The sequence below is a fragment of the Vigna unguiculata genome, chromosome 10 (assembly GCF_004118075.2).
Source record: "Vigna unguiculata cultivar IT97K-499-35 chromosome 10, ASM411807v1, whole genome shotgun sequence".
Lineage (NCBI taxonomy): Eukaryota > Viridiplantae > Streptophyta > Magnoliopsida > Fabales > Fabaceae > Vigna > Vigna unguiculata.
The window spans coordinates 4,584,861-4,611,987 of record NC_040288.1 but is presented as its reverse complement, the minus strand read 5'-3'; the positions used below and the strand labels follow the sequence as shown (position 1 = coordinate 4,611,987).

Sequence of the window (27,127 nt, the reverse complement as noted above, 5' to 3'; positions counted from 1 at the left end):
GATTAATACATGCTTGTTTTTTTTCCTCCTGCCTTATATGACTACTACATGAAGTGTTTTTTCCTCCACATCCAATATTGTACCTGATACGTAACAAAATTGTAATCGAATTAGTTTCACTCAGTCATCATGATTACCCAAAAACCCCACTCATGAGTTTGTTCTCTATGTAATACATAGTGTGAGATCTTGGAAAATAGTATCAAATTAGTATGTGGCACAGTTAGTTAAGGTAACTGAAAATGCCACAGTTGTATCTTTGTCACACCACGAGAATATCAACCAGTTGTCTGATTCTCTTTAAAAGCTCTTACACTAAAATCAAGAGGTTACCTCACGGGACATTGTACGACATGATACCAGCTGTACAATGTCCAAACCTTGCTGCTATCATGTTGTTCATACCTACTTGAATTGCCTCATGACATAGACAAAGTGATTAATCTGCATCACATGGATCTAAGTGGAGCCAAGTTGAAGAAGAATGGCCACAAATGTAATTTAAAATGTCTCAAAACTTTGACTTCCTTTGTTGCAAGAAAGAAAAAGGGTAGATTAAAGGTTTGAGCATTGAAAATTGGAGGAGACGTTCTCGCATATGCCTTGATGCAAAAGCAATTGCTTCCAACTGTTTGAATGGTGTGGAACTTATACATGTCATCACTCTTGAAAATCTAGAGATTGCAAACTGTCTGAACCTTAAGTTGTTGCCATAATTGATCCCTCTTTCTCTTTCAGTAATTAGCATAAGTGAATATCGTCTGTTACAAGAGAGCTATGAATGGAACGGGGGATGACTTGGCCAAGGATTTCCCATATTCCTTGTGTAAAGGTCAATAAAGAAGAAATAATGAGAACAACGTCCAAGAGTAAATCAGAATTTATAACTTGTCTTACTCATGATAATCATGTTCTATTTATTTAATGAAATTTTGCTTTTGAAACTTGAGCTAGTTAATGTTCAGACTGCTCCTCTATTTCTCCATGATGTTTTGTATTGTGCTGCTTGGTTTATACATTCATTCTTTAACAATAATGTTCGGTCTCTTTGCATTGTGTTATTAAATATTTATTAATTTTAACAAATTTTAATAACATGTTTTGAAAAGTCTCACATCCTCTAGAATAATCAAGGGGATGGGTGTTAGTGACTATATAATGGGCTCTAAGTCTATGATGTTCCTTGCTCTAAGTCTATGATGTTCCTTGCTCTAAGTTTATGATGTTCCTTCCCAGTCAAATACACTTTAAGCTTGTATTTGACTTTTCTTTTTTTGTATTCTTGTAGTAGAGTGTTGTGAGGTTTGGTGTTAATTCTTGCTTTGGAGAGTGTGGGTGTACTTGGGGTCAAAGGGCATGGGAGGGTAGTGTATGTGTTGTATAAATTTTCACATATTGTTACCCTTTGGTGGTTGTGGTTTTTCTCCGATTTTGGAGTTTCCACGTTTTCTTAGTATACTTTGTGGTTGCAGCGTAGTCTGATCTTCCACATCAGAAATGATTAATTCTTTGTTGTTAGAGAATCATCCTTTGTTACTGAAGTTGCAATGAGAAATTTGATGGAAGCTTTATTGTCAATGTTGTATTGACGCGGTGAATCTACAACTAGGTTCATGGAGGTGCAAGGACTGTGAGTCGAGTTGGATCTGCAGCGGTTTGCAGCATGTGCGTGGAGAGTCAATGGAGGTGCTACACTGACAGGTGTTGCGTCTCCGGCGAGGGAGTCAAACGACATGGTGGATACGAAGTGCGGACAGTTATGTGCTTTTCGCAATGTTCTGTGGTTTTGCGTTGTGGTTGCGGAATGGTTCCAACGAAGGGTGTACGGTGTTTATGTGCAAGCATTGACTAATATTTATGCAAGGTATGTGGTGATTATACACAGGCATTAATTAGCATTGATGCGGGATGCACGGAAAATCTTGGGATGACTTAATTCGGAATGAAAATTCTTAGGATGGTTTAAATCCAAGTGAAAATTACGGGGTTTGGCAGAGGCTCGAGCAGAACCCTTGGGCTGGGATTTTCTCCATGAAACCAGGTGGAACTGTGCGAGAGATTCACTGCAGCAAGAAGAGAAAAGCTAGAATCAAACATTTAAAAAAGAAATAATTTGAAATTGGATCCATTCAAATATAATATACTTTAAAATTGAAAATTTCGTATTTAAAAACAAGGTTATGTTTAAAAATATTAATTGAATATCAAAAAGTTTTTAATAAAAAGTTATTAAACCAAAGTGAATGATTGCGGTCCTTAAGAGTGTCTTTCTAAAGCCTTAAGGTGATGGCAAAACAAATGAAGCAAAAAAAGAAGCACAGTGAGCGGGGTTGAGGAGGAAAACTATAACACGTTTATGGAATTTAATACATAGAGTGATTGGGATCTTTCCAGAACTAACGGTTTCTTTTATCATTAAGAATTGCTTATGTATTATACAGTCAACTATCTTCTCACCTACTATTTTACGTTCTTAATAAAATATTGAAGGTTCTGTCATATTTCAAGTCTTTTTTATTAGCATTATTTGTTTAAGGAAAACTTTGAATTCGTCAAGTAATTTTAAATTCTGATGCAAAATATATAGGTTTTTAATCCTGAAATTCCTTACCAGACTCTTAGAAGAGATGACAAGTGAATGAAATGTGATTTTAACATCTTTTATGATTATCGTTGTACCTTTGAAGAGTTGACTTCAATTCTTTTGGATGGAGTTCGCTTCTTCATCATCATCATCATCCTCATCCTTCATAAAATCAGAACCCCGTTTCATATACGATGCATTCATCAACTTCGGGGGAGAAGACATCGGTAGAAAGTTCGCTTCTCATCTCACTTATGCCCTTTTACAAGCTCAAGTCAAAACTTTTATTAGCGACGAGAGTCTGCCGAAGGGACTGGAGCTGGAAGAGCACATGCGAGCAATAGGAGGCACTAAGATTGCAATAATCGTTTTCTCCAAAACATACACTGAATCGGCCTGTTGTCTTCTTGAGCTAGAAAAAATTATTGAATGCCTCGAAACTTTTGGGCAAATAGTTTTGCCCGTATTTTACGACAATGGACCACGGTATGTACGTGATCATGATCGGAATGATTTTGGAAAAGCGATGGAAGAAACTGCACGCAAAAGCTATTCAGGTGAACAACTGAAGCAAGTGTTGTCAAGGTGGAGGCGTGCTCTAAACAAAGCTGCAGGTATCATCCATGGTTTGTATGGTAGAAATTTCAGGTAAACAAACGAATCTTCCTACTTTCTTTCGTTTGAGACTGAATGAAGCATATATTAAGGTTTTTATTTAATTTTGTAATACATTACCACTCATCTTGAAGGCATGATGCTGAACTTGTGGAGGTAACTGTTAGACGCGTTCAGTCTTTGCTGGACTATGAGGACTTGTCTGTTTTTCCTTTTCCTGTTGAATTAGAGTCCCACGTAAAAAAGGTGATTAAATGTATTGAAAATCATTCCACCAAAGTGTTCATGATAGGGATATGGGGAAAGGAAGGATCGGGTAAAACTATCTTAGCCAAAGTCATCTATAATCGAATTTATCGTCGATTCATTGGTAAGAATTATTTTGAATATATTAAAGGAGTTTGGGATCGAGTAGATAGAAGGGATGTTGATTTGAAAGAATTTGTTAATGATGTCCTAAAAGACAAGTTCGAGATTGAAAGCATTCGGAGGCGAAGAGTTATTATGGAGAAGACTGAACTTTTTCGAAGGAAGTTGCTCATTGTGTTTGATGGTGTGACTGAGTTTGGCCAACTAGAAAGCCTATACCGGAATCGTAAATGGTTCGGTCAAGGAACTGTAATTATCATTACAACTAGAGATGTTCAAATACTGAAGCGACTCAAAGTTGATTATGTTTATAAAATGAATGTTATGAACGAAAATAATTCCCTTTTAACTTTTCAGTTCTCATGTCTTCAGATAAGCATAACCAAGAAAAGAACTGAATGAACTTGCAAGAAACATAGTTGTTTATCGTGGAGGGCTATCACTAGCTCTTAAGTTCCTTGGTTCCTTTTTATGTGTTAGAACAATGGAAAAGTGGGATTGTGTATTCTCAAACCTAAAATTAATTCCCACTGGTATACTTCAAGAGAATTTGAAAATAAGTTTAATTTGACGGTGACAGGGAAAAGGATATATTTCTTGATGTGTGTATTGGTAAAGAGAGAGACTATGTCACAAAGATACAGTGTGAAAGGAAAAACACCCTTGAAATGCATTCTTTGTTACGTGACATGGGCAGAGACATTATCCGTCAAAGATGGCCAAAGCAACAGAGGAAAAGAAGTCGATTATGGTTTCAGGATGATGTAAAAGATGTAGTACTGACAAAGAATATTGTAAGAACATTCTTTATATGATTTTGAAACATACTTTTTTTCTCTTCCTGTTAGTAATTGAGATTTTTCTATATATTTTAAGGTCATATTACATTTTATTTTTCTTAGGTTTTGTTGAGTTGAAATTTGTGATAATCTTAATTTATGTGAATTTGTTAGTCCTTACGTTTTTGCTGACTTAAATCCTTTTGTAATATATATTACCTATCACCTATTACACTAAGTAATGAAATGAGTTTTTCTCCTTCTTTATTACTTGTGAACCAAAACCAAAAACTCTCTTCTCTGTTTTTCACATGTTCTGTAAAATTATGACTATTGGGCTATAAAAGTGAAAACTTACTTGAGAGCTCAAATTTTAGGGGATGTGGTGGAAGATGGAAGTAATCCAACTCCATTACCACACAACACAATAATGGCTCAGAGAAGATCACAATGAAGAAGAGACAAAGGATAGGGATTTGTTGTTTCAGATAGTGAAATCAAAGTCTACAAGCTTTAAAAAGCTCCATATATATTTACATAGGCACCAAGAGGCTGATATAGTAGAATTGACAATTATCTTTTACCTTAGGTATTTAAACGAAGTGAAACAAAGCTACCTATGTAAGAAGATTATGCAGTGAAGTGCAACTTATTGTGTCATTGTATGTTAATGATTATCTAGTTATTGAAAATACTTCAGGTTCCTTGAGAAAATTTAAATGTTACATGTTATCCTAGTGATAAAATAGGTGCTTCTGTTTATAGAAGATTAATTGGAATTTTATTGTATCTTTCACGCCACTAGACCAGACAGAGTCATTGTTCTGGTTAACATCATTATTGTAGCAAATCGAGTATTATGAACGTAAGAGGCATATCTAATTATGATTTATAAATTTTAAAGGACGAAAGTGAAGATCTACAAGCATTTGCAAATAGTGCTTGGACAGGAAGTTTAGATGATTCCGAAAGTATCTCTAGTTATGTTTTTGATTGGTAGTGGTATGTTGTCTTAGGTTGAAAATACTGATAATTTTCTAGGTCTGTTCTCTTGTAATCGAGTATTACAAGGATACTTTATATTTTCTGTTTGCTCTGTTTTCTTAGGTTGAAAATACTGATAATTTTTGTTTTATATGAGGGTTGGTTTCCAGTTGTATGGTGTTTTGGTAGAATAGACCGTTGGTTTTGTGCTGATTTACAATTTTTTTTTTTTACGAAATTGAAGATATTCAATTAAGATTTTTTAACATTGTAAGAAATTATCATATTCCATCAAAGCTGTTAAAATCATTTTAGAAAACAATAAAATTAAATGTTATTAATTTGAAATTTTAAAGAAAAACAGTAGACATTATGCGGAATAGTTTTCTCCTTCTTTTGTTTATTGATTAAATTGCTTAGCTCAAGCAAAAATTTATTTCCGGAAGGTTTATCTCAGGTTAGTTAGGATTTTTCATATACTTTTTGTTTGTTTCTTGTAAAGCACTGACTTCATCATTTCTTAATTACGTGAAAAGCTACCTATTTTAGATGACAAACTGGTACCCCAAAAGCCATTTTAAATCCAACAACTCTCCATCTTCAAGCATATGATTACAATTAATGAATACATGATAACATAATGCAAAGATATTGAAGTTTAATCCTAAACAATAAATGTATAAACCAAGCAGCATAAGACAACACATAATATTATTAAGTAACGGAAAAGCAGTTTGAACATTAAGGCACCTAAGTTCAACAATAATTAATTAAAGTGAATGGAAGATGATTTACCACGAGTAAGACAAGTTATAAATTCTTGATAAATTCTTTTCGATTGTTCAAATTATTACTTTATTGATTTTAACACATGGAATATGCGAAATGTTTGGCAATTCACCCCTCCATTCCTTTCATAGTTTTTTTTAAGAACAAAATTGTGCCAGAAAATAGGCTACAAAGTAGATAGTAGCTCGGATTCTTAGTGATTGATCCTAACAATGACAGTCGATTGACTTCGAATCAGAACATTGACATCCACTGTGGGGCCGATAACGAGATTCTAAGATGAATCATCAGTCCCTTAAGTCCTCCAATGATGATGAACAGTCATTCCTCTTAGACCTCGACTAGGGGGACTTATGTTCCTACCACTCCAAAGAGACTTTAAATACTCCTTCTTCCTTAAAGACGAATCATCGGTTCCCTTAAGCCCTCCATTGGGGATGAACCCTCATTCCCTCATGACCTTGTCTAGAGTCTTATGTTCCAGTACGCCCAATAGTCTCACATCATTTTGGAGTCAACGCTTAAGACAACTTTATTCCTTTTACACTACAAGACACCTTTTAAGGACAACACTGTGACGGAACACAAGCTCCAAAGCAAACAATATCTCAGATGATGGGTGGTTGACTGTAATGATATCACTCGCACGAACATTAACGCCTACCGTGGAGTTGGTAATTAGGATCTAAGATGAATCATCAATAGTCTCACATCACTTAGGAGTTGAGACTAAAGGTAGTTTAAATACTTCTTTCTTCTTCCACTCTTTGATGAGCCTTTTAGGACAAAACTGTGAAATGGCGATGGCACAAAGATTGGTGTGGGAGGAAACCACACTCCATGCAAATGCGAAATGAGCCCTCATCGAAAAGCCACAACCTTGGTGGCAAGACAACTCGAGAGCCTTAGTGATACAATGATTATCAAACTTGAAGGTGCAACATACGATGGGCTTGTAGGGGCGACGTGCAGGGAGAGAAAATGGGAAATAAGAAGAGGAAGAAGTTTCCCGAAAAACAAAAGCACAACATGAGTAGGAAAGTGAAAAAAATAAAATGAATATGTTTTTAGTCTCTAAACTTTAATGTGAAATTAAAATTCGTTATTATTAGAAATTTTAATATATTTTTGTCTCCAAATTTAAAAAATAATAAATATAGTATTTTTAACCAAATTATGTTAACGGTTGACCATAAAACCATCTTGTGTGTTTGTCATGTAATCGTCGTTGTTTGTAAGTCTTTTCATGAATATAATCCTCGTCGTATGTTTTGGTAGCATTTTTAATGATGATTCCCTAATTAACCGTTTTAAAAACTTTGCTATAATTACATTATCGTCACCGTGTCTTTTTTTAACGGTGGTCCTATTTTAGTAACGATTTTTGCACCAGTGAAACAAAAATTTTGAAAAACGAAGTTGGTGGAGATATTCATGACAATGAGTAAGATTGTCAAAAACAAGCACGATTTCAATTTCAATAGCATTTACCTCAATGACGCACTTAAACCCAAAAAACATCGATGTAATAAAAAAGAATTTCCACCACCACAAAAAATCCACAACTACCTATATTTAGACCACAAAAGTTGTTTTCAAAACGTCCACAACACTCAAGCAGTAGCCATTGCCTTCGAAGAGAGAAATGAAAAGAAGGGGAGAAATAACGAGAAAACTTGAAAGTAATATATATTAATATTAACATAAAGAAATTATATTTCATAGGGATAGAAAACAAAATGTAGATATTTGTAAAGATAAAACCAATATCCAAAATTCATCACCATTATATAGGTGTCAAATTCCAATCTTTTAAACCTTTTGTCTCTTTTAACATGCTAGATAAAACTTAAGATAATGTGTAGCTATTTATTTGTAATATTATCCAACTATATTGAAGTTTATTCTGATAATCCATCATGTAATTTATTCTATTCAGTTTTAATATATATCATATGCGTGATATTCCAACTTTGACTGGTAAACAATAGAAAAAAAGTGTATTTAATTTTCGTCCTAAAATACGCTAACACTCGAGTCTTTTTGTGTCATCTTTTTCATTAACCTACATATCAAATAAGTACCAGAAAAAGGGTTCGAACTACAAACTCAATCGTCACGAGTTCTTGACGCATGTGAGATGTAGTTAGAGATGTTAAAAAATTTTTATGGATGTGGGTAACGGATATGGATATGTTATATCTGGATGTTAACGGAATAGGTACGAGTATTATAATATCTATATCCGTAATACCTGTACCTGTCAGGTTTTACAGAGGGGGACACCACTCTCAACCCAAAACCTTAAGGCGATAGGTTTATGGATCTTTATTCTTATATAGTGCTCTATTTTCTCAATTCTAGTCAATGTGGGACTTAGACTCACACTTGGATTCTTAACAGTACCTGCTATACTCAAATTTAAATTAAAAAAATTAAAAAAATATGATTAAAATATTAACACAATGATTTTTAAATGTTTTATTTTTTATTAATTGTTTTAAAAAACCTCTATTTCTTTGTACATTGTCATTCAACACTATTTAAATGAGTTATTTAGACTTTGTTTGAGATCTATGAATGTTATGCATTGTATTATTATTTGAATGTATCGTTAAAATATGTTGTTAAATATTAAAATTTTATTTTTGTAAATACTCGCAGGTAATCATAAATATTTAAAAAGTATGCGAGTACCCACATAAGTACCTGCATAGATATGGATATAGGTACAAAACATATATTTATCCAATAAATAAAATACAGAGGAACTACTACTGATAACTTACCCGCTTTGGACATTCCTAGATGTAGCATTAAATTTCCACTGATTACTTTATTGTCATCACAAGAGATTTTTTACCGCTAAATGTAGATTACATTTATTAAACAAACAATTGATTAAATTGTCAAAATGAGACATAGACCAGCAAACTAGAATTGAAAATCAATATAAATGAAAAAAAAGGAAAATGATTGTGTAATAATTACAACAAAATAATATTGAAATACTTTTATAAAACTGCGGATCATATAGTTTTGTATTTCAGAAAAGAGAAAAAATTACATTTAAAATTTTCGTTTTTAATAAAATGAATGCGACTCATCTCTTTTGTGTTTTTAATTAATGATACTAAACTTCCTAAATTTTAATAAAACCATATCTACTGATTTTATCTTATTTTAAAAATAAATTTACGTACAGTTACGTTTTTATAAATTGTATCAATGATCACTTTAGATATACATTAATGTGAAAAGAAAATATATTTGTTATTCATTTAAAGGGACAAATATCCCTAACAAAAAGAGAGATAACAGAAATCTTTTAACATAAAAAGTAAAGGTGATATGAGAATTTTAGAAAACACAATATAACTATAAAGGTTTTCATACTTATTATTTTAATTTTTTTTCTATGGTTCAATGTGGATGTTGGTCTGAATTCTTGAATGGCTAAAGTAAAAGGTGTTCAGTGATGGTCTTAACTGGTTTCCACTAACATAAAAAAGTTATTGTCTTTAGCTACTTTGAATGGTCGTGTCTCTACAAAGATCATCTCTTTCACTGTGTTGCATTACTGCTTTATCTTCTAACACATCATGGATTCACCAATTCCTTCTATGGAATTCGCCTCTTGTGTTGGGTTTATAAGGAGGGGGTATTACTGGGGAGAACAAACACTAATGAGACCTGAGTTCAACCACATAAGGCATTGACACCACTCTCAACCCAAAACCTTAAGACCATGGGTTTATGAGTCTTTATCTTTATATAGTGCTCTAATTTTTTATTTCTAGTCAATGTGGGACTTAGACTCACACTTGGATTCCTAACAATCTCCCCCTCAAGGGTGAGTCCCTTCAACCACATTGATACACTCCTCCTCTAGCGGAAGCATTCCCAACCACGAGTACTTCTTTTATGCCCTTTTCTGTACCGTCGTTCTTCTTAATGGGACACGCTTACCTGGAACCCTTACTAGGAAGACTTTCGATACTAGGACCATACTGCACTCGTCTGAGTCAATTTTAACCATCGGCTCTGATACCACTTGTTGAGATTTTTTTTTGGGGTTTTTTGATAATATGAGAGATATATGTGATATGTTATACGGAGAAACATATCTTTCTATTTTATTGATATACCCTATATATAGAGCAAAATATAACAAAATATTAAGTATAAAATATTTAGAATATCTCACTCCTAATCTAAACTAATAACTAATTTCCTAAAACTGAAACATATATTTAAAACTAAAATATTTCTTAAAAACTAATTTAAATAAAAAAGATATTAAGTAATATTCTCAACATCTTCAACTTCCAAACTCCCTCGAAAGTATGATGTGCTCATCAACTTTAATGGAGAACATATTGTAGAAAATTTATTTTTCAAACCCAAATTTATTAATCTTTTTTACTCAAGTACTCTCACAAAGTTAATTATATATCTTTTTGGTCATTTTACTCCTTCTAAAAATTATAATCAAAACATAACTGATAATTTTCATAATTATACTGAATTAAATTTTGTAGGGTCTTACAGTTGTCATGAATCTTGTTTATCACTTTCCAAATGTTTCATGATAATATTTGAATTACACTGTTTGACATATTTTCACTATAATGTTATCTAAGAAACATGCGTATGTAATGCCAAATAAACTTAACAAAATTTGATTAAAAAACTAAACTTACACATTTCTAAAGATAAAGGACTAAATATGTCAAAAGTTTCAAAGATGGACCAATTCTAATTTTAACTAAAATTTTAGGGACCAAAAAGATATTTAACTCTTAAAAAAACTAGAATATGTCCTTTTGATATTGAATATTTGATAATATTATGTTTCCTTTGTCATAATTTTGTAACTTTTTTATAAAAGTTAATTAATTGATATTGAAATAATAAAAAAGTGGATATGAATATGAGTAAGAATATATACTCATGATGCGGATGGGGATGAGATAAAGTTGTTATACTTGTTCATTATGGGTATGGCAGAAGATAATGATGTTTTTTTTTTTAGGATGGATATGAGATAGTAAAATTTGTCTCGTCCTATTTTGTTTGTCATCCCTAATTTTTAGCCCACCCTAATAAGCAATTTTTATGGTGCCTGTATTCTCACTTAAACATGTTCATAATCACATTAAGGTAGAAAACACTCTCACTTAACACCCACATCTCTACTATAAATAAAACACTGTTTCTTTCTCTCATAATGTCTTCTTGTCATGCTTTATTCTAGGGGTGGGCATGGATTGGATTTTTAATGATCCAATCCAGATCCAATCTAGATCCAAATAACTAGATCAGATTTTGGATCCAAATTCATTTTTGCAAAAAATTTAGTTTTGATTTTCTTAAAATCTGGATCCAAAGATTTGAATCAAATTTTAAATCTAGATCCAAATATTTGGATCAAGTTTTCAATATAAAATTCACTTTTATTATAAAAGAAATTAAAATTCAATTTTTTTAAACTTGTGTTGACAACCCAACTCAACCATCTCGATCCTTGATGTGGTCCAATCGGTCTTGACCTAGGCTTCGGTCAACCCGACTCGACTTTCGGTCCAAACTCGTTGTCTCGACCAAATTTCAGCTAGGGTTGATTGAGTCGAATTCGAAAAAATTTCGACAAGAATCGACTTGGTCCAATATGTCCAAATATGGGCTGAGTTGACTCAGACAAAATTTAGCCAGACTCGAATTAGCCGAATTTCAACCGAGGCTGAGTTTATCGAACACGACCTAAAAAGTAATGACCGACTTGGCCGAATTCGACCAAATATTAGTTGTGTATGACACAATCAAATTTGGTCGACTTTCAATTGCTTGGCTTAGTCAAATTCGTGGTTGACATAGCCGAATTTTGCCTGAGGTCGACTTAGGTGAAGTCGGCCGAATTTTTGCGATTGCTAACTCGATTGAATTCTCCCAAATTTCGGTCAAGAATGACCGGGTTGAATGCAACTGAATTTCAATCGGGAATGACTTGGTATTGCTCCAAATTTTCGTCATAAGCGAGTTAATCAAATTTGCCCAAATTTTGATTGTTACCAACTCGACCAAATGTCGACAGGGATCGACTTGGCAGAATTTGGGTCGATGCTGACTCAGGCGAATGGGATTAGTGCTGACTCGGTCGAATTCGGCCGATGCTGACTCGAATGAATTTGTGTTGTGAATGACTCAACCGAATTCGACCAAGTTTCAGTCGGGACCGAATTGATCATCTTGACCTTTGATCCGAGTCGACCTGTCATAACCTTTGTTCTGGATCATCCCATCTCGACGTTCACTCCGACCCAACTAAAAATTTATATTTAAAATTTGGATTGGATATTGAAATTTTTCATATTTAAAAATCTAGATTCAAATAATGAATATTCAATCTAAAAGAATTACAAAATATAGATTAAATTAAAATTCAGATCCATTAAAATTGATTTGTGGAATAAAATTTTAATAAATAAATTTTAAATGGATCGGACCAAAGAAAAATAATTAGATTGAGAAAAGTGGATTTTTTTGTCTTTTCCTACTTTGGCCTATGTGGTTGTGTATAAACACGTGTCGCTTAAAGCAACCATAGATCAAACAATTCTTTTGACAAGTCTTCATTTTTCACATAATCTCCCAATTTCAATACAAGATTTTCTCTCGTCTGGTCAGAACCAATTAGAAACTTTAAGAAAAAAAAGTACGATAAAAGCAGATAGAAGAAAAAGAAAATAAAAATGTAAAGATAGGATGAAAGTGTATGATATTTTTTTAAGTAATCATCATAGTTTTTTTCTTCTAGTCCAGTTTTTTTTTTTTTTTTTTTTATTTTAGGGCTCACTTTTGCTTTAATTTATATAAATATGTCAATTTTCATTTTAAATCTAACCATATTTTTTTTATATATTATCATCGTTTGTCACTTCAACAATTTTACTAGAAAGTAAAAACATTTTTAAAACTTCAGGGACATAAAAATAAGAACAAAATTAGACGGATAAAAAATAAAAATAGATAAAGTTATGAAATAAATATTTGACTCCAACTAGGGTTTAAAAATAGACGAAGTTAGCGTAATCGTAATGAGTGCAAAGTGCATATGAGATGTAGTAAAAAATTTTCTCTAATTGCTTCGGTGTTATCGTGAGTAATTTTGTTACAGATCAAATCATTAAATTAGTTAACCAAGAATTGATTAGTGTAATATTTTCTTTTCCATGATTCATAGTGAGTGTTAATTGGTCTAATGATGCTAAAGTAAAAAAGGTTCTGTGATGGTGGTCTAAACGCGCTTCCACCACTGTGGTCTATTTTTCAAATGGGTAAAGTAAAAAAGGTTGTGTGATGGGTATGTAAAGATCATGCATCTGACAGTATTGCATTATTGGTTTCTCTTCTAAAACTAGTGACTTCATCAGTTCCTTCCATGGAATTCGCGTCTTCATCATCCAACCTCCAACGGAAGTACGATGTGCTCATCCACTTCGATGGAGAAGATATCCGCAGAAAATTTGTTTCTCATCTCGATTTCACCCTCTCTGCTGTTGGACTCACCACTTTCCTTCATCAGGAGAATGCAGTGAAGGGAATGAAGATCCAAGAACCTATTCTCGACTTCTGTCGTGTAGCAATTGTTGTTTTCACCAAAACCTATTCTGAATCTGCTTGGTGTCTTCATCAACTTCAACAAATCATTCAATGGCATGAAACTTATTCCAGACATGTTCTGCCGGTATATTACGAAATTCAGCCATCTGATGTTCGTCTTCAGAAAGGTCATTTTGGTAAAGCCTTCAAAGCAACTGCACACCAAACATTCTCAGGACAAGAACTGGAACATGGCATGTGCAGGTGGAGCCGCGCACTCACCAAAGTTGCAAATTTCTTTGGATGGGATGATAGCAATTACAGGTAAATCACTCACTCACTCAATCAACCATATTTTGAGCTTGTACTTTAATTTGGCAATACATGACTTCTTCTATATTTGCTATTTAACTTGAAGGAGTGATGCTGAACTAGTGGACAGAATTGTTAAGAGCGTTCTTAATTTACCAATCTTGTCTGCTACTGAATTTCCAGTTGGACTAGAGTCCCAGGTGAAAGATGTGATTCGAACCATCAAAAGTAATCCCAGGAAAGTTTGTATCATAGGGATATGGGGAATGAGAGGATCGGGCAAAACTACTCTTGCAAAAGCCATTTATAATCAAATTCATGGTACATTCACGGAGAAAAGCTTCATCGAGAATATTTCAGATTTTAGTCAAAGAAGGCATCTTAATTTACAAAAACGACTTCTTTCAGATATCCTGAAAACAAAGATAAATATACATAGCGTTGAGATGGGAAGAAGTATGATTCGAGAAAGACTTTATGGGAAAAGAGTGCTCATTGTACTTGACGATATGATCGATGAGCATTATCCATTATTAGACTTAAGGATATGTCGTGCATCGCTCGGTGGAGGATCTGTAATAATCCTTACAACAAGATATAAAGACATACTGAGGAAACATGGAGTTGATGCTGTTTTTGGGAAGAATCTATTGAACTCAAACGAGTCCCTTGAGCTTTTTAGTTGGCACGCATTTAGAGAAGCAAAACCAAAAGAAGAATACCATTTCCTTGCAAAAAGTGTAGTTGCTTATTGTGAAGGAAATCCTCTCTCTCTTGAAGTCATTGGAAGTTATTTATATGAAAGGACGAAAATAGAATGGCATAGAGTATTGTTAAAATTAATCGAAGTTCCCCAGTTTGAAATTCTACCGATTTTGAAAATAAGCTTCGATGGTTTACGTGATCAAACGGAAAAAGATTTATTCCTTGATATATGTTGTTTCTTTGTTGGTAAAGGCAGAGCTTATGTAACGAAGATCCTAAATGGCTGTGGAATAGACGCTGATTGTGGAATAAGAGTTCTCTTAGAGCGTAGCCTCATAAAAGTGAAAAGAAACAATAAATTTGGAATTCATCCTTTGGTACGAGATATGGGAAGAGAAATTATTGATGATATTTCAAGAAAGGAACCTAGGAAGAACAGATGGTTGTGGCTTGATGATGATATGAAACATGCACCGTCAAAGTATACCGTAAGAACATTTTTTTATCTGTGGTTTTGAAACTTCTATTGAAATGGTTTCCTTTCTCATGTATGATATATATGTTTTTCTTGTCTCTTTTCATCACAGACTGGATATTCTAAGTACCTCTCTAAGAAACTGAGATGTATCAGTTTGCAATGCTTTTCTTCAGAATACCTATGTAACGACTTTTATCTGCATGATGCAATAGTGGTTGATTTAAAACGCAGTCTTCTTGGAATCATCTGGAAACAACCCCAGGTTTTTATTACGTGTCATTTTCTTTTGAAACTCAACACAAAATAAATATAGTTTTTGTTTCCACTTATAACTATTTTATTTCATCATTTTCTTATCTCCTTGAAGGTTTTGGCGTTTCTAAAAGTCCTTAATCTTAGTCACTCTAAGTACTTGAGAAAAACCCCTGACTTTTCCGGACTACAAAATCTTGAACATCTCATTCTCAAAGATTGCCCAAGATTGCGTGAAGTGCACCGGTCTATTGGATGTCTATGTAATCTTACACTGCTAAATTTGAAGGACTGTACAAGTTTAAGCAATCTCCCCAGAGAGATATATATGTTGAAATCTTTAAAAACTCTCATTCTTTCTGGTTGTTCCAAGATTAACTTGTTGGAAAAAGATATAGTGCAAATGGAATCCTTGATAACTCTAATCGCGGAAAATACAGTTGTGAAACAAGTTCCTTTTTCAATTGTAAGCTCAAAAGGAATTGGATATATATCCCTACGAGGATTTGAGGGATTATCACATAATCTTTTTCCTTTTATCATTCAGTCTTGGATGTCACCGTCAATGAATTCCCTATCTTATAATCCTTCGTTTTGCATGGATGTGGAAGTTAAAAGTTGGGATGACATTACACCATTGCTTAGCAGCCTTGGAAATCTTCGAAGTGTTTTGGTGCAATGTGACACCGAGTTTCAACTATCTAAGCAAGTGAAAACTATTCTGGTTGAATATCGTGGGAATATTACAGAAATAGGAACTTCAAAGCCACACTTCAGATATTGTTTGATTGGTGTTGGAAGCTGCAAAGAATTCTTTAATGCTTTCAGCGATGGCACTTCTGAGGTTCTTTTATAGCTTTTCCCTTGTTCATTACCTTCAGCATCATTTTCGCTATTAATTAAGAGAACACGAAATAATCCTAATCAAGTGTCTAATCTAATAGAAACTACAATTCTAAACTCTTTGCACCTTTCGCTTCTACAGCCACACAACTTCATCTAAACATATCAAACTTTAGTAATAAACTAACCAATTGATTATCCTTATAATGCCTATATTAAATGAAGGGTTGGATAGTTCTCTTCTCTTATTTCCCACAGAGACTAACATACGTATAGCACAAAAGTCCAGAAGGGTAACATCGAAATATGGAAAAACAAATCAATGAGATATCTTAACAACCTGAAAATACTACTCTACCCTTAGCCCTAATTTGGATTCTCAACATTTACTTCAATCTACCTTTCATAGGTTAATTTTGTGCAACTTCATAATCATGATCTTTTGTTACGTGGAGCCACGTCAAAGTACTAGCAAATTGATTTCAGCTTTCCTGCTTTACTAGTTTCATGATTCTTTTATTTCCAATGATCTAGAAATATAAACTGAAAGAGACAAAAACAAAAATGCATTCTAAATCCTTATTAACCAACAATATACACAACAAAACTGCTAACCACATTTGTTTTGATCATGTACTACATTTTTGTTTAACTAAACATGCCCTTATTTGTCTCACGATACAGGGACTTGCAAGCAGTGAGTCTTGTGATGTTTTTCTGCCAGGTGGCAATGATCCTTATTGGCTGGTCCATATGGGTGAGGGACATTCTGTTTCTTTCACTTTGCCTAAAGATCACGTCTTGAAGGGAATGGCACTGTGTGCCATTTATTCACCAAACCCTGAAATTTTGACAACTGAGTGTCTTAGAAGTGTCTTAATTGTTAATTATACAAAGTGTACATTGCAGATACATTATCATGGCACGATAATTTCCTTTAATGATATAGACTGGCAAGGTATAATATCAAATTTAGGATCAGGAGACAGAGTAGAGATTTTTGTGATTTTTTGTGATGGATTGGTAGTCAAGAGAACAGTAGTCTATCTGATATGTGGTGAATCAAATGACTTAGAAAAGGAGCCTGGTTAGATTTATACAGAAATTTGTAATGTGAGTTCTGGTAAGTCATTATCTTCTTTGAGAACAGAAAGATCCCTTTATCATGATGTTCTTGATTGCAATTTATTTTTTCTCATCCATTTCTTGTTTTTCTTGTTTATTTCACCCTGTTTCTCGCTCCTCGCTTTGTGCTTCTTTGGCTTTATTTGAGCTTTTTATTGTATTTGCTTTCTCGTTTTTGATTTTGTTATTTCTTTTACCTTTTGGCTTATAATATTTGATTCAGAAATCGTGGTAAAAAATTCTGCATTATAAAATACAGATAGCTGTGGTTCGCTATTCTGTTACGTGTTTCGCTTTGTTGTGTGCTAGAAAGTCTCAGTTTCTGTTTATATGCAGTAAGTACCGTAGCCTCATTCTTCTATTTAATACTAAATGAAACAAACTTTAATTCTATATATTATATCATTCGAGGAAGATATAAACAATGTACATGTGCATAAACAAATTATTAACAATGCAAATCCTAACATTCAAAAACAAGGTATGGACTATCATAAATAAAATTACTAAATCTATAAGTTATATAATGAATAAAACTATTGAAATATACAATCAAAGAGGGGATAAATTTTAGGTTTCTTTATAGGAGCGTGACTGAATGTATAGAGGTTTGAGACTTCTACAAATGAAAAAAAAAAGTATTGTATTCCTTGTAATTCTTTCTTTGAATTGATCATGTAACAACTTTGTTCTATTTATGTAGGTTTTGAGAAATAAGACGGTTTCTTGCATAATATTTACAGATATTATCCTTTTGTACTTAATAACAATTATTAATCATTTGCATAGATATGGACTTGATATAGCTTTAATTATATATATCCAAGTCTATTTATATAGAATGTTGCAATTCCTTATAAATATTGTATGCTATAAAAAAGGAAATATGCACTGAACATTGGCAATTATATGTTTATAGTCTAGGAATTGCTTATATATATATATATATATATATATATATATATATATATATATATATATATATATATATATATATATATTTTTTTTTTTTTTTCTATTTTTTTAATAACTACTTTTCTTTTAGTATTGAGATCCTTTATAGATTTTTTTTTCAATGAAAAATTTGTCGACTTTATCGATTGAATTGAAATGGTTGCTTCAGAAATCATTGAATTATTCTTCCAAATTGTTGAATCTTTTTTGTTTTCGCTCAATTCATCGAGTTTTGGGGGTTTCCTTTTAATAAAAAAATATTTTAAATTTAAAAATTCTTGTTTTTTTTTCGTGAGGATATATATATATATATATATATATATATATATATATATATATATATATATATATATATATATATTTGAGTCTTTCTTTTAACCAACTATTTGTTGTTTTTAATAAAAAATATATATAATTGAAGGTTCTATCGTATTTGAACTTTTTTATTAGCATTTCTTGTTTTATGAAAACTTTGAATTCCTCAAGTAATTTAAAACCTTGATGCAAAATATATAGTTTTCTATCCTGAAACTTATCAGAGTGTTAGATGAGATGTAAGCCCATAAGAAATTATTATTTGAACATCTTTTAACATCTTTATCACAAATAAATTTAGCTATATAGTTACGTTTCTATAAATTGTATCAATGGTTACTTTAGATATACTTTAATGTGAAAATAAAATGTATTTATTATTCATTTAAAGGGAAGAGAGATGATACAAAGCTTTTAAGATAAAAAGTAAAGGTAATATGTGAATTTTAGAAAAACACAGTATAACAAAAAAAAAAATTGGCTTAAATACCTTTTTTTTTTTTCTGTCCTCATATTTTCATAGTGTTTGTTGCGGATAGTTCTCATCTTGATAGAATGTTTAAAATGGTTCTCATTTTCACCTAATGTTTAAAATAGTCCTCATTTTCGCAATTGGTGTTTTATTTGGTCCTTTTCTGCATGGTTTCTAAATTACTACATCTGTGCAGTAGACATAACACATCCCAATGCAACGTAATACAAACAAAGCCACTTATACAATACTCCGTTGCTGATTTAAACGGCGTCACACGTCATAGAAAAGGACCAAATAAAACACGGATTGCGAAAATGAGGACCATTTTAAACATTCGGTAAAAATGAGGATCATTTTAAACATTCTGTCAAAATGAGGACTATCCGCAACAAACACTACGAAAAATGTATTTAAGCCAAAAGTTTTCATACTTATTATTTAATTTTTTTTTCTGTGGTTCAAAGTGGATGTTGATCTACTTTCTTATATGGCTAAAGTAAAAGGTGTTTGGTGATGGTCTTAACTGGTTTCCACTGATATAAAAAAGGTATTGTCTTTAGCTATTTTGAATGGTTGTGTCTCCACAGAGATCATCTCTCTCACTGTGGTGCATTATTGCTTTCTCTTCTAACACTTCATGGCGACACCAATTCCTTCCATGGAATTCGCCTCTTCAACTTCCATATACTCCCACGAAAGTATGATGCGCTCATAACTGATAATTTTTGTAATTATAATTAATTAAAAAATTTTAGTGTCTTACAATTGTCAATTTTGTTTATCACTGTCCAACACGTCTTGTTATACTGTTTGACAATTTTTACTTCAATATTAATTGAAAAGCAAGTTTCAGACATCATAATCACATTAAACTAAAAAACACGCTCAGTTAAAACCCATATCTCCCGAAATAAAACATTGTTTCTTTCTCTTATAATATAATGTCTTCTTGACATGCTTAAAGCTAGGGTTGGACATGAATTGGATTTTTAAAGATCCAATCTAGATCTAAATAACTTGAGTGGATTTTGGATCCAAATCCTTTTTTGTAACAGAATTTGTTTTGATTTTTTTCAAATTCAAATCGAAATATTTGAATCAAATTTAGATCTAAATATTTGGATCAAGTTTTCAATCCAAAATTCATTTTTTTAATGAAAGCAATTAAAATTTAATTTTGTAAAAATTGTGTCGTCGCCTGACCCAATACATCTCGATCCTCGACTTAGTCTAACCAATCTCGACCCTATGCTCCAGTCATCCTGTATCAACCTTCGGTCCAAACTCGTCATCTCAAACAAATTTTGATTAGGACCAACTAAGTCGAATTCAACCAAATTTTGACAGACTAACTTGATCGAACTTGACCAAATATTGATTGAGTTGACTTGTTAAATTTGATCGAATTTCGGTCGGAACCAACTTAGCCAAATTTTGATCAGGTTCAACATAGTTGAATTTTAATCGAGGCCGACTAAATCGAATCCGACCACATTTGGTAAATGTTGACATGTGCAAATTCTACCAAATATTAGTCTAGGCTGACACAGTCGAATTTTCCATATTTGAAGGTCTTTATTAAAAAAATTGATATCCCATCCAAAATAATTTATAAGATGTGGATCAAAGTAATAAAAAATTATTTTGGTGCTCGCAAATATTCCACTTTTGCTTTAATTTATGTAAATATGTCAATTTTTATTTTAAATCTAACCATATTAATTTTATATTATCATCGTCTGTCACCTCAACAGTTTTAGCAGAAAGTAAAAAACATTTTTAAAACTACAGGGACATAACAATAAGAACAAAATTAGACGGATAAAAATAAAAATAGATAAAGTTAGGAAATAAATATTTGACTCCAACTAGGGTTTAAAATAGATGAAGTTAGCGTGAGTGCATGCATGTGAGATGCAGTATAAATGTTTCACTAATTGCTTCGGTATTATCGTGAGTAATTTGATACAGATGAAATCATTAAATTAGTTAACCAAGAACTGATTAACTTGCTCAAAACTAGATAACATTTCACGAGTTTAGATACACTAACCAAACTAGAATTCAAAGTCGATATAAATGAAAAAGAGAAGAATGTTTGTCTAATAATTACAACAAAATGATATATATGTGCATAATATAAAAAGAGAGGTGTTTCTAAAAAAGAAAAAGAAAAAGAAAAGTTTTTGTCATTTTAAAAATACATTTTAATTCGAAATTTTTTCTAGATATTAGTGTAATATTTTCTTTTCTATGATTCAAAGTGGGTGTTAATTGGTCCAGTAATGCTAAAGTAAAAAAGCTTGTGTGATGGTGGTCCAAACGCGCTTCCAGCACTGTGGTCTATTTATCAAATGGCTAAAGTAAAAAAGGTTGTCTGATGGGTATGTAAAGATCATGTAGCTGACTGTGTTGCATTATTGCTTTCTCATCTAAAACTTAGTGACTTCATCAGTTCCTTCCATGGAATTCGCGTCTTCATCATCCAACCTCCAACGGAAGTACGATGTGCTCATCCACTTCGATGGAGAAGATATCCGCAGGAAATTTGTTTCTCATCTCGATTCCGCCCTCTCTGCTGTTGGATTCACCACTTTCCTTCATGAGGAGAATGCAGTGAAGGAAATGCAGATCCAAGAACCTATTCTCGATCTCTGTCGGGTAGTAATTGTTGTTTTCACCAAATCTTATTCTCAATCTGCTTGGTGTCTTCATCAACTTCAACAAATCATTCAATGGCAAGAAACTTATTCCCGACATGTTCTTCCGGTGTATTACGAAATTCAACCATCTGACGTACGTCTTCAGAAGGGTAATTTTGGTACAGCCTTTAAAGCTACTGCACACCAAACTTTCTCAGACAAACAACTGGAGCATGGCATGTGCATGTGGAGTCACGCTCTCACCAAGACTGCAAATTTCTTTGGATGGGATGAAAGCAATTACAGGTATATCACTCACTCACTCAATAAACATAGTTTAAGCTTGTACTTTAATTTTGGTAATACGTGACTTCTATAATTGCCATATTGAACTTGAAGGAGTGATGCTGAACTAGTGGACAAAATTGTAAAGAGCATTCTTAATTTACCAGTCTTGTCGGCTACTAAATTTCCAGTTGGATTACAATCCTACGTGGAAGATGTGATTCAAATTATAAAAGATAAATCCGCGGAAGTTTGTAGGATAGGGATATGCGGAGTGGGAGGATCGGGTAAAACCACTCTTGCCACAGCCATCTATAATCAAATTCATAGTACATTTACGCACCAAAGTTTTATTGAAGATATTTCAGAAGTTAGCGTAACAAAAAGGGATTATTATATACAAAAACAACTTTTTTCGGATGTCCTAAAAACAAATTTGAAGATACATTGCATTGAGATGGGAAGAAGAATGATTCAGGAAAGACTTTATGGGAAAAAGATGCTCATTGTACTAGACAATGTGAAAGACGATATTTCACTATACATATCGGAATGTAGTGCACTTTTGGGTGAAGGAAGTGTAATAATAATGACAACTAGAAATGAAGACTTACTGAAGAAACTTCAAGTTGATTCTATTTTTCGAATAAAGCTAGGGAACCCAAAAAAGTCAATTGAGCTTCTTAGTTGGCATGCATTTAGGGAAGCAAAACCAAAAGAGGAATACTATTCGCTTGCAAAAAGACTTGTTGCTTACTGTGGAGGACTACCTCTGGCTCTTGAAGTCGTTGGAACATATTTATATGAAAGGACGGAAGAAGAATGGAATACAGTATTGTTGAAATTAGATAATGCTCCTCAACATAAAGTTCTACAGATATTGAAAATAAGCTTTGAAGGTTTGCCTAATCAAATGGAAAGAGATCTATTCCTTGATATATGTTGTTTCTTTGTTGGTAAAGGCAGATCTTATGTTAGGAAGATCCTAAATGGCTGTGGAGTAGACGCTGATAGTGGAATAAAAGTTCTCATAGAGCGTAACCTCATCAAAGTTAAAAAGAACAACAAATTTGGAGTGCATCCTCTGCTACGAGATATGGGAAGAGAAATTATTTCTGATATTTCAAGAAACGAAACTCGTAAACTGTTAGAGAATACTGTAAGAACATTCTTATTCTATGGTTTGAAACTTCTTTTGGAAGTGCTTGCTTTCTCACGAGCAATATATTTGTTTTTCATAGCTCTTTTCATCACAACAGACAAAAATCATTCATAGATTGCGTGGCACAGGAGATTTCTTCGAACGTCACCCTTTAAAGGTAAGAGACCCATCAAGACTGCTTGAACTCCTTGGAGCTTCTGAGTACCATCCTAAGAAACTAACATGGATAAGTTGGCAAGGGTTTCCATCAGAATACCTACCTAACGACTTTTATCTGCATGATGCCATAGCTATTGATTTAAAATACAATCTTCTTCGATTCCTATGGAAACAACCTCAGGTTTTTTTTACGCGCCATTTTCTTTTAAAACTTGTTTCCACTTATTTATTTTATTTCATCATTTTCTTTTCTAATATTTTATCGAAAAATCATCCTCTTGAAGGTTTTGGAGTCGCTAAAAGTCCTCAACCTCAGTCACTCAATATACTTGACAAAAACCCCTGACTTTTCGACACTACCCAGTCTTGAACAGCTCATTCTCAAAGATTGTCCAAGATTGCGCGAAGTTCACCAATCTGTTGGATGTCTATACAATCTTACACTTCTAAATTTGAAGGATTGTACAAGTCTAAGCAATCTCCCAAGAGAGATATATAAGTTGAAATCTTTGAAAACTCTCATTCTCTCTGGTTGTTCAAAGCTAGGCCTAATGGAGAAAGATATAGGGCAAATGGAATCCTTGATAACTCTAATTGCTGAAAATACAGTTGTGAAACAAGTGCCTTTTTCCATTGTATGCTCAAAAAGCATTGGATATATATCCCTACATCGATTTGAGGGATTGTCACATTATCTTTTTCCTTCTATCATTCGTTGTTGGATGTCGCCAACGATGAATCCCCTATCTTATATTCATTCGTTTTGCATGGATAAGGAGCATAGTAGTGGGGATGATATTATGCCACTATTTAACACCCTTCCAAATCTTCGAAGTGTTGTGGTGCAATGTGACTCCGAATTTCCACTATCTAAACAAGTAAAATCTACTCTGGTCGAATATGTTGTAAATATTTCAGAATCAGGAATTTCAAAGCATCACTTCAGGTTATCTTTGATTGGTTTCGGAAGACATGGTGAATTCTTCAATACTATGAACGAGAGCATATCTAAGGTTCTTCTCTAGCTCTCTTATTTCTTTAGTCCTTTACCATTAATTTAGTTATTAATTAAAAGAACATAAAATAAAATGAAACTACAATATATGAACTGTTAAAACCCTTCGCTTCTATCTGGTTTTTGTAATCAACTAACCTAGTGATTATACTTACACTAACTACTACTTCCTTTCTTTACTTGCTTCATGATTGCTTCCTTCCAAATGATTGTAGAATTATAAACTGAAAGAGATGAAAGTTGAAATGCATTCTAAATCTCTAAGGATATGGGATGAACTATATTTACCATTTTTGAGCACTTTTGAGCTTTATTGATGTGAATAGACTACCAGGAATTTTTTTCCCCCAAACTAAACTCTTTTTTTTGTTCAATTACAATTTCTTTTATTTGATGCTGAAAATCTGTTTGTTGAAAAACGAATTATTACTGACATTTGTTTCTAATGTTTTAGATTTATAAATTTATTTATAATAAATTACTTTATTTAAAATTTATCAATTTTTTATAAACTCATGTGAATATAAATTAAAAATATATTTAATCTAGTATTTATAAATTAATTTGGAATAAAAACTTTGAGGATTGATTATTATAAATAAGATAATTTAAATATTTTGTAATTATGGTAGAAAAATTATAGTAATAAAATATTGTAATTATATTTTTTTGTAAAATAAATTTTGATAAATGTATATTTATTTTGTAAAAAGATTTACGTAATAATTTTTTCTAATTATTAATAAAAATAAAATAAATTACTTAGTAATAAAATTTTAGTTTTGTGAATAAGTTAGTAATTTATTTTGAAAAATAAATTACAAAGTAATTTATTTTTCTAATTATTAAGTTTAATTCAAATAACTAATAACTTCAACAAATAATTATCTAATCTGAATGTGAATTTAAATTTAAATTTTTTAATTTTTTGCCTTTTGTATTATAATTTTTTTCTAAAATTCTATTAAAATTTTTATATTTTACTTTATTTTAAATTTATATATTTTTTGAAAAAATTCTAGACTTTTTTAATATTTTCTTAAATAATTTGTTTATAAATAAATCTAAATGTTTTACATTCATATTACTAATTTTTAATTTTACATTAAATTTCTTTTCAAATATTTTCACATATCAGTCGTATTATTATTTAATTTTTTGTCTAACTTATAACACACAATTTTTTTATTCATTACCATTAATATGTATTAATTATGTGTTACATTGTTGTTTGATATTATATTCTCAATTCATAATATTAATGGTAATATAATGATTGCAGAAGACAATTTGAATAGTAAAAATTACATAAATAACTAAGCTTTTCATCTCATGGCACAGGTATTGACAAACAATAAGTCAGGTGATGTTTCTCTCCCAGGTGACAATGATCCTTATTGGTTGACCCATATGGGTGAGGGACATTCTGTTTCTTTTACTTTGCCTCAGGATCGTGTCATGAAGGGAATGACTTTGTGTGTTGTTTATTTATCAACCTCCAAAATCATTGAACCTGAACTTACTGCTGTCTTAATCGTTAATTACACAAAGTGTACATTGCAAATGCACAACCATGGCTCAACAATGTCCTTTAACGATGAAGATTGGGATTGCATAATGTCAAATTTAGGATCTGGTGACAAGGTGGAGATTTTTGTGACTTTTGGTCATGGATTGATGATCAAGAGCACAAGTGTCTATCTTATATATGCTGAATTAAATGACTTCGAAATGGAGCATTGTCCTGAGCCAAAGGAAAATACGTTAAATAAATTCATTAAGAAAATGTTAATGTCTCACTTCTGGTAAGTGCACGTTCTGCTTTGAGAACAGAAAATGAGCCAGAGCTAAGGACCCCTTGAGTTATGGAATTAATCATGGTCTTTATTGGAACACAACCCTTCAAAAGGGTTTTTTTGTTTTTGTACAAAGGTTAACCATTTGTTTAAGCGGTTCCTGTTTTTTTGAGAGTTTGTTTTCCTTGTTGCATGATTAAAGGGAAAACCTTATATATATTAGGGAGTGGATCCATATTGATTTTTCACGTTATTATAATTTTCATTCAAGCCTTTCAAGAAACAAATAACATACTCAAGTTCTCTTTACTTCATAAAGACCTTGCCTCAAAAACAAATAACAAAAAGTAATAAATTGGTATACAAAACACAATTAAGTGGCGAGCACATTTTTTACTAACTTGCATCTAGTAAAGCTTTTGTGCACCAACAAGGGTTTGTAGTTCTTAACCATCACGTATGTGACTACAATCAACAAATGACAAGGTTCATTACTTCCATTGCGTTACCTGTTTGCAAAAAAATAAGTCTTAATAGGTCTGATATATAATTGGTGCACATAACACAATTAAGTGGCGAGCAACTTAATAATTTTTGTACTATTTTAACTAACTTGCATCTAGTAAAGGTTTTTTAACCAAGGGTTTGTAGTTCTTAACCATCACATATATGACCAAATCTAAGAAATAACAAGGTTAACTATTGGATTAGTGGTTTGCAAAAATAGAAGTCCTACCTGGTCGGATACATAACTAATGCATGAAACACAATTAAGTGGCGAACAACTTATTATTTTTTGTACAATTTTTACTAACTTTGCATCCATTAAAGTTTTTTTTTACCACTAAGGGTTTGTAGTTCTTCATCGGCACATATGTGACTACATA

At 32.3% G+C, this 27,127-nt stretch overlaps 3 protein-coding genes across 5 annotated transcripts; all 3 read left to right on the top strand.

Annotated features, from left to right (window-relative positions):
• The first annotated feature begins 2,605 nt into the window (after positions 1-2,605).
• LOC114166790 (disease resistance protein TAO1-like) lies at positions 2,606-5,061 on the top strand. Of its 2 annotated transcripts, XR_003600021.1 has the most exons (3): positions 2,606-3,232; positions 3,334-4,362; positions 4,725-5,061. XR_003600021.1 is itself a non-coding variant. In XM_028051622.1 (2 exons), exons 1-2 carry the CDS (start codon positions 2,709-2,711, stop codon positions 3,968-3,970), a joined length of 1,161 nt encoding a protein of 386 aa, XP_027907423.1. In that variant the 5' UTR covers positions 2,606-2,708; the 3' UTR covers positions 3,971-4,419. The 2 variants fall into 2 exon arrangements, 1 of the variants encoding a protein (XP_027907423.1); XM_028051622.1 differs by lacking the exon at positions 4,725-5,061 and having other exon boundaries at positions 3,334-4,419.
• Positions 5,062-13,504: 8,443 nt separating this feature from the next.
• On the top strand, positions 13,505-17,523 carry LOC114167062 (TMV resistance protein N-like). 2 transcript variants are annotated; one of them, XM_028051982.1, is made up of 5 exons: positions 13,505-14,046; positions 14,141-15,227; positions 15,327-15,479; positions 15,585-16,313; positions 16,997-17,523. In XM_028051982.1, exons 1-5 carry the CDS (start codon positions 13,562-13,564, stop codon positions 17,402-17,404), a joined length of 2,862 nt encoding a protein of 953 aa, XP_027907783.1. In that variant the 5' UTR covers positions 13,505-13,561; the 3' UTR covers positions 17,405-17,523. The 2 variants fall into 2 exon arrangements, with proteins under 2 accessions (XP_027907783.1, XP_027907784.1); XM_028051983.1 differs by lacking the exon at positions 15,585-16,313.
• A 4,051-nt stretch (positions 17,524-21,574) lies between these two features.
• On the top strand, positions 21,575-26,414 carry LOC114167061 (TMV resistance protein N-like). Its single transcript, XM_028051981.1, has 5 exons — positions 21,575-22,129; positions 22,223-23,267; positions 23,350-23,610; positions 23,714-24,442; positions 25,786-26,414. Exons 1-5 carry the CDS (start codon positions 21,645-21,647, stop codon positions 26,251-26,253), a joined length of 2,988 nt encoding a protein of 995 aa, XP_027907782.1. The 5' UTR covers positions 21,575-21,644; the 3' UTR covers positions 26,254-26,414.
• Positions 26,415-27,127: the final 713 nt, after the last annotated feature.

Excerpts from the sequence above, each read along its gene's own strand:
- LOC114166790 (XM_028051622.1), top strand. The coding sequence starts at position 2,709 with ATGGAGTTCGCTTCTTCATCATCATCATCATCCTCATCCTTCATAAAA. Across the intron at positions 3,233-3,333 it reads TTGTATGGTAGAAATTTCAG|GCATGATGCTGAACTTGTGG; the intron begins GTAAACAAACGA and ends CTCATCTTGAAG.
- LOC114167062 (XM_028051982.1), top strand. The coding sequence starts at position 13,562 with ATGGAATTCGCGTCTTCATCATCCAACCTCCAACGGAAGTACGATGTG. Across the intron at positions 15,228-15,326 it reads ATGCACCGTCAAAGTATACC|ACTGGATATTCTAAGTACCT; the intron begins GTAAGAACATTT and ends TTTTCATCACAG. Across the intron at positions 15,480-15,584 it reads TCATCTGGAAACAACCCCAG|GTTTTGGCGTTTCTAAAAGT; the intron begins GTTTTTATTACG and ends ATCTCCTTGAAG.
- LOC114167061 (XM_028051981.1), top strand. The coding sequence starts at position 21,645 with ATGGAATTCGCGTCTTCATCATCCAACCTCCAACGGAAGTACGATGTG. Across the intron at positions 23,611-23,713 it reads TCCTATGGAAACAACCTCAG|GTTTTGGAGTCGCTAAAAGT; the intron begins GTTTTTTTTACG and ends ATCCTCTTGAAG. Across the intron at positions 24,443-25,785 it reads TGAACGAGAGCATATCTAAG|GTATTGACAAACAATAAGTC; the intron begins GTTCTTCTCTAG and ends CTCATGGCACAG.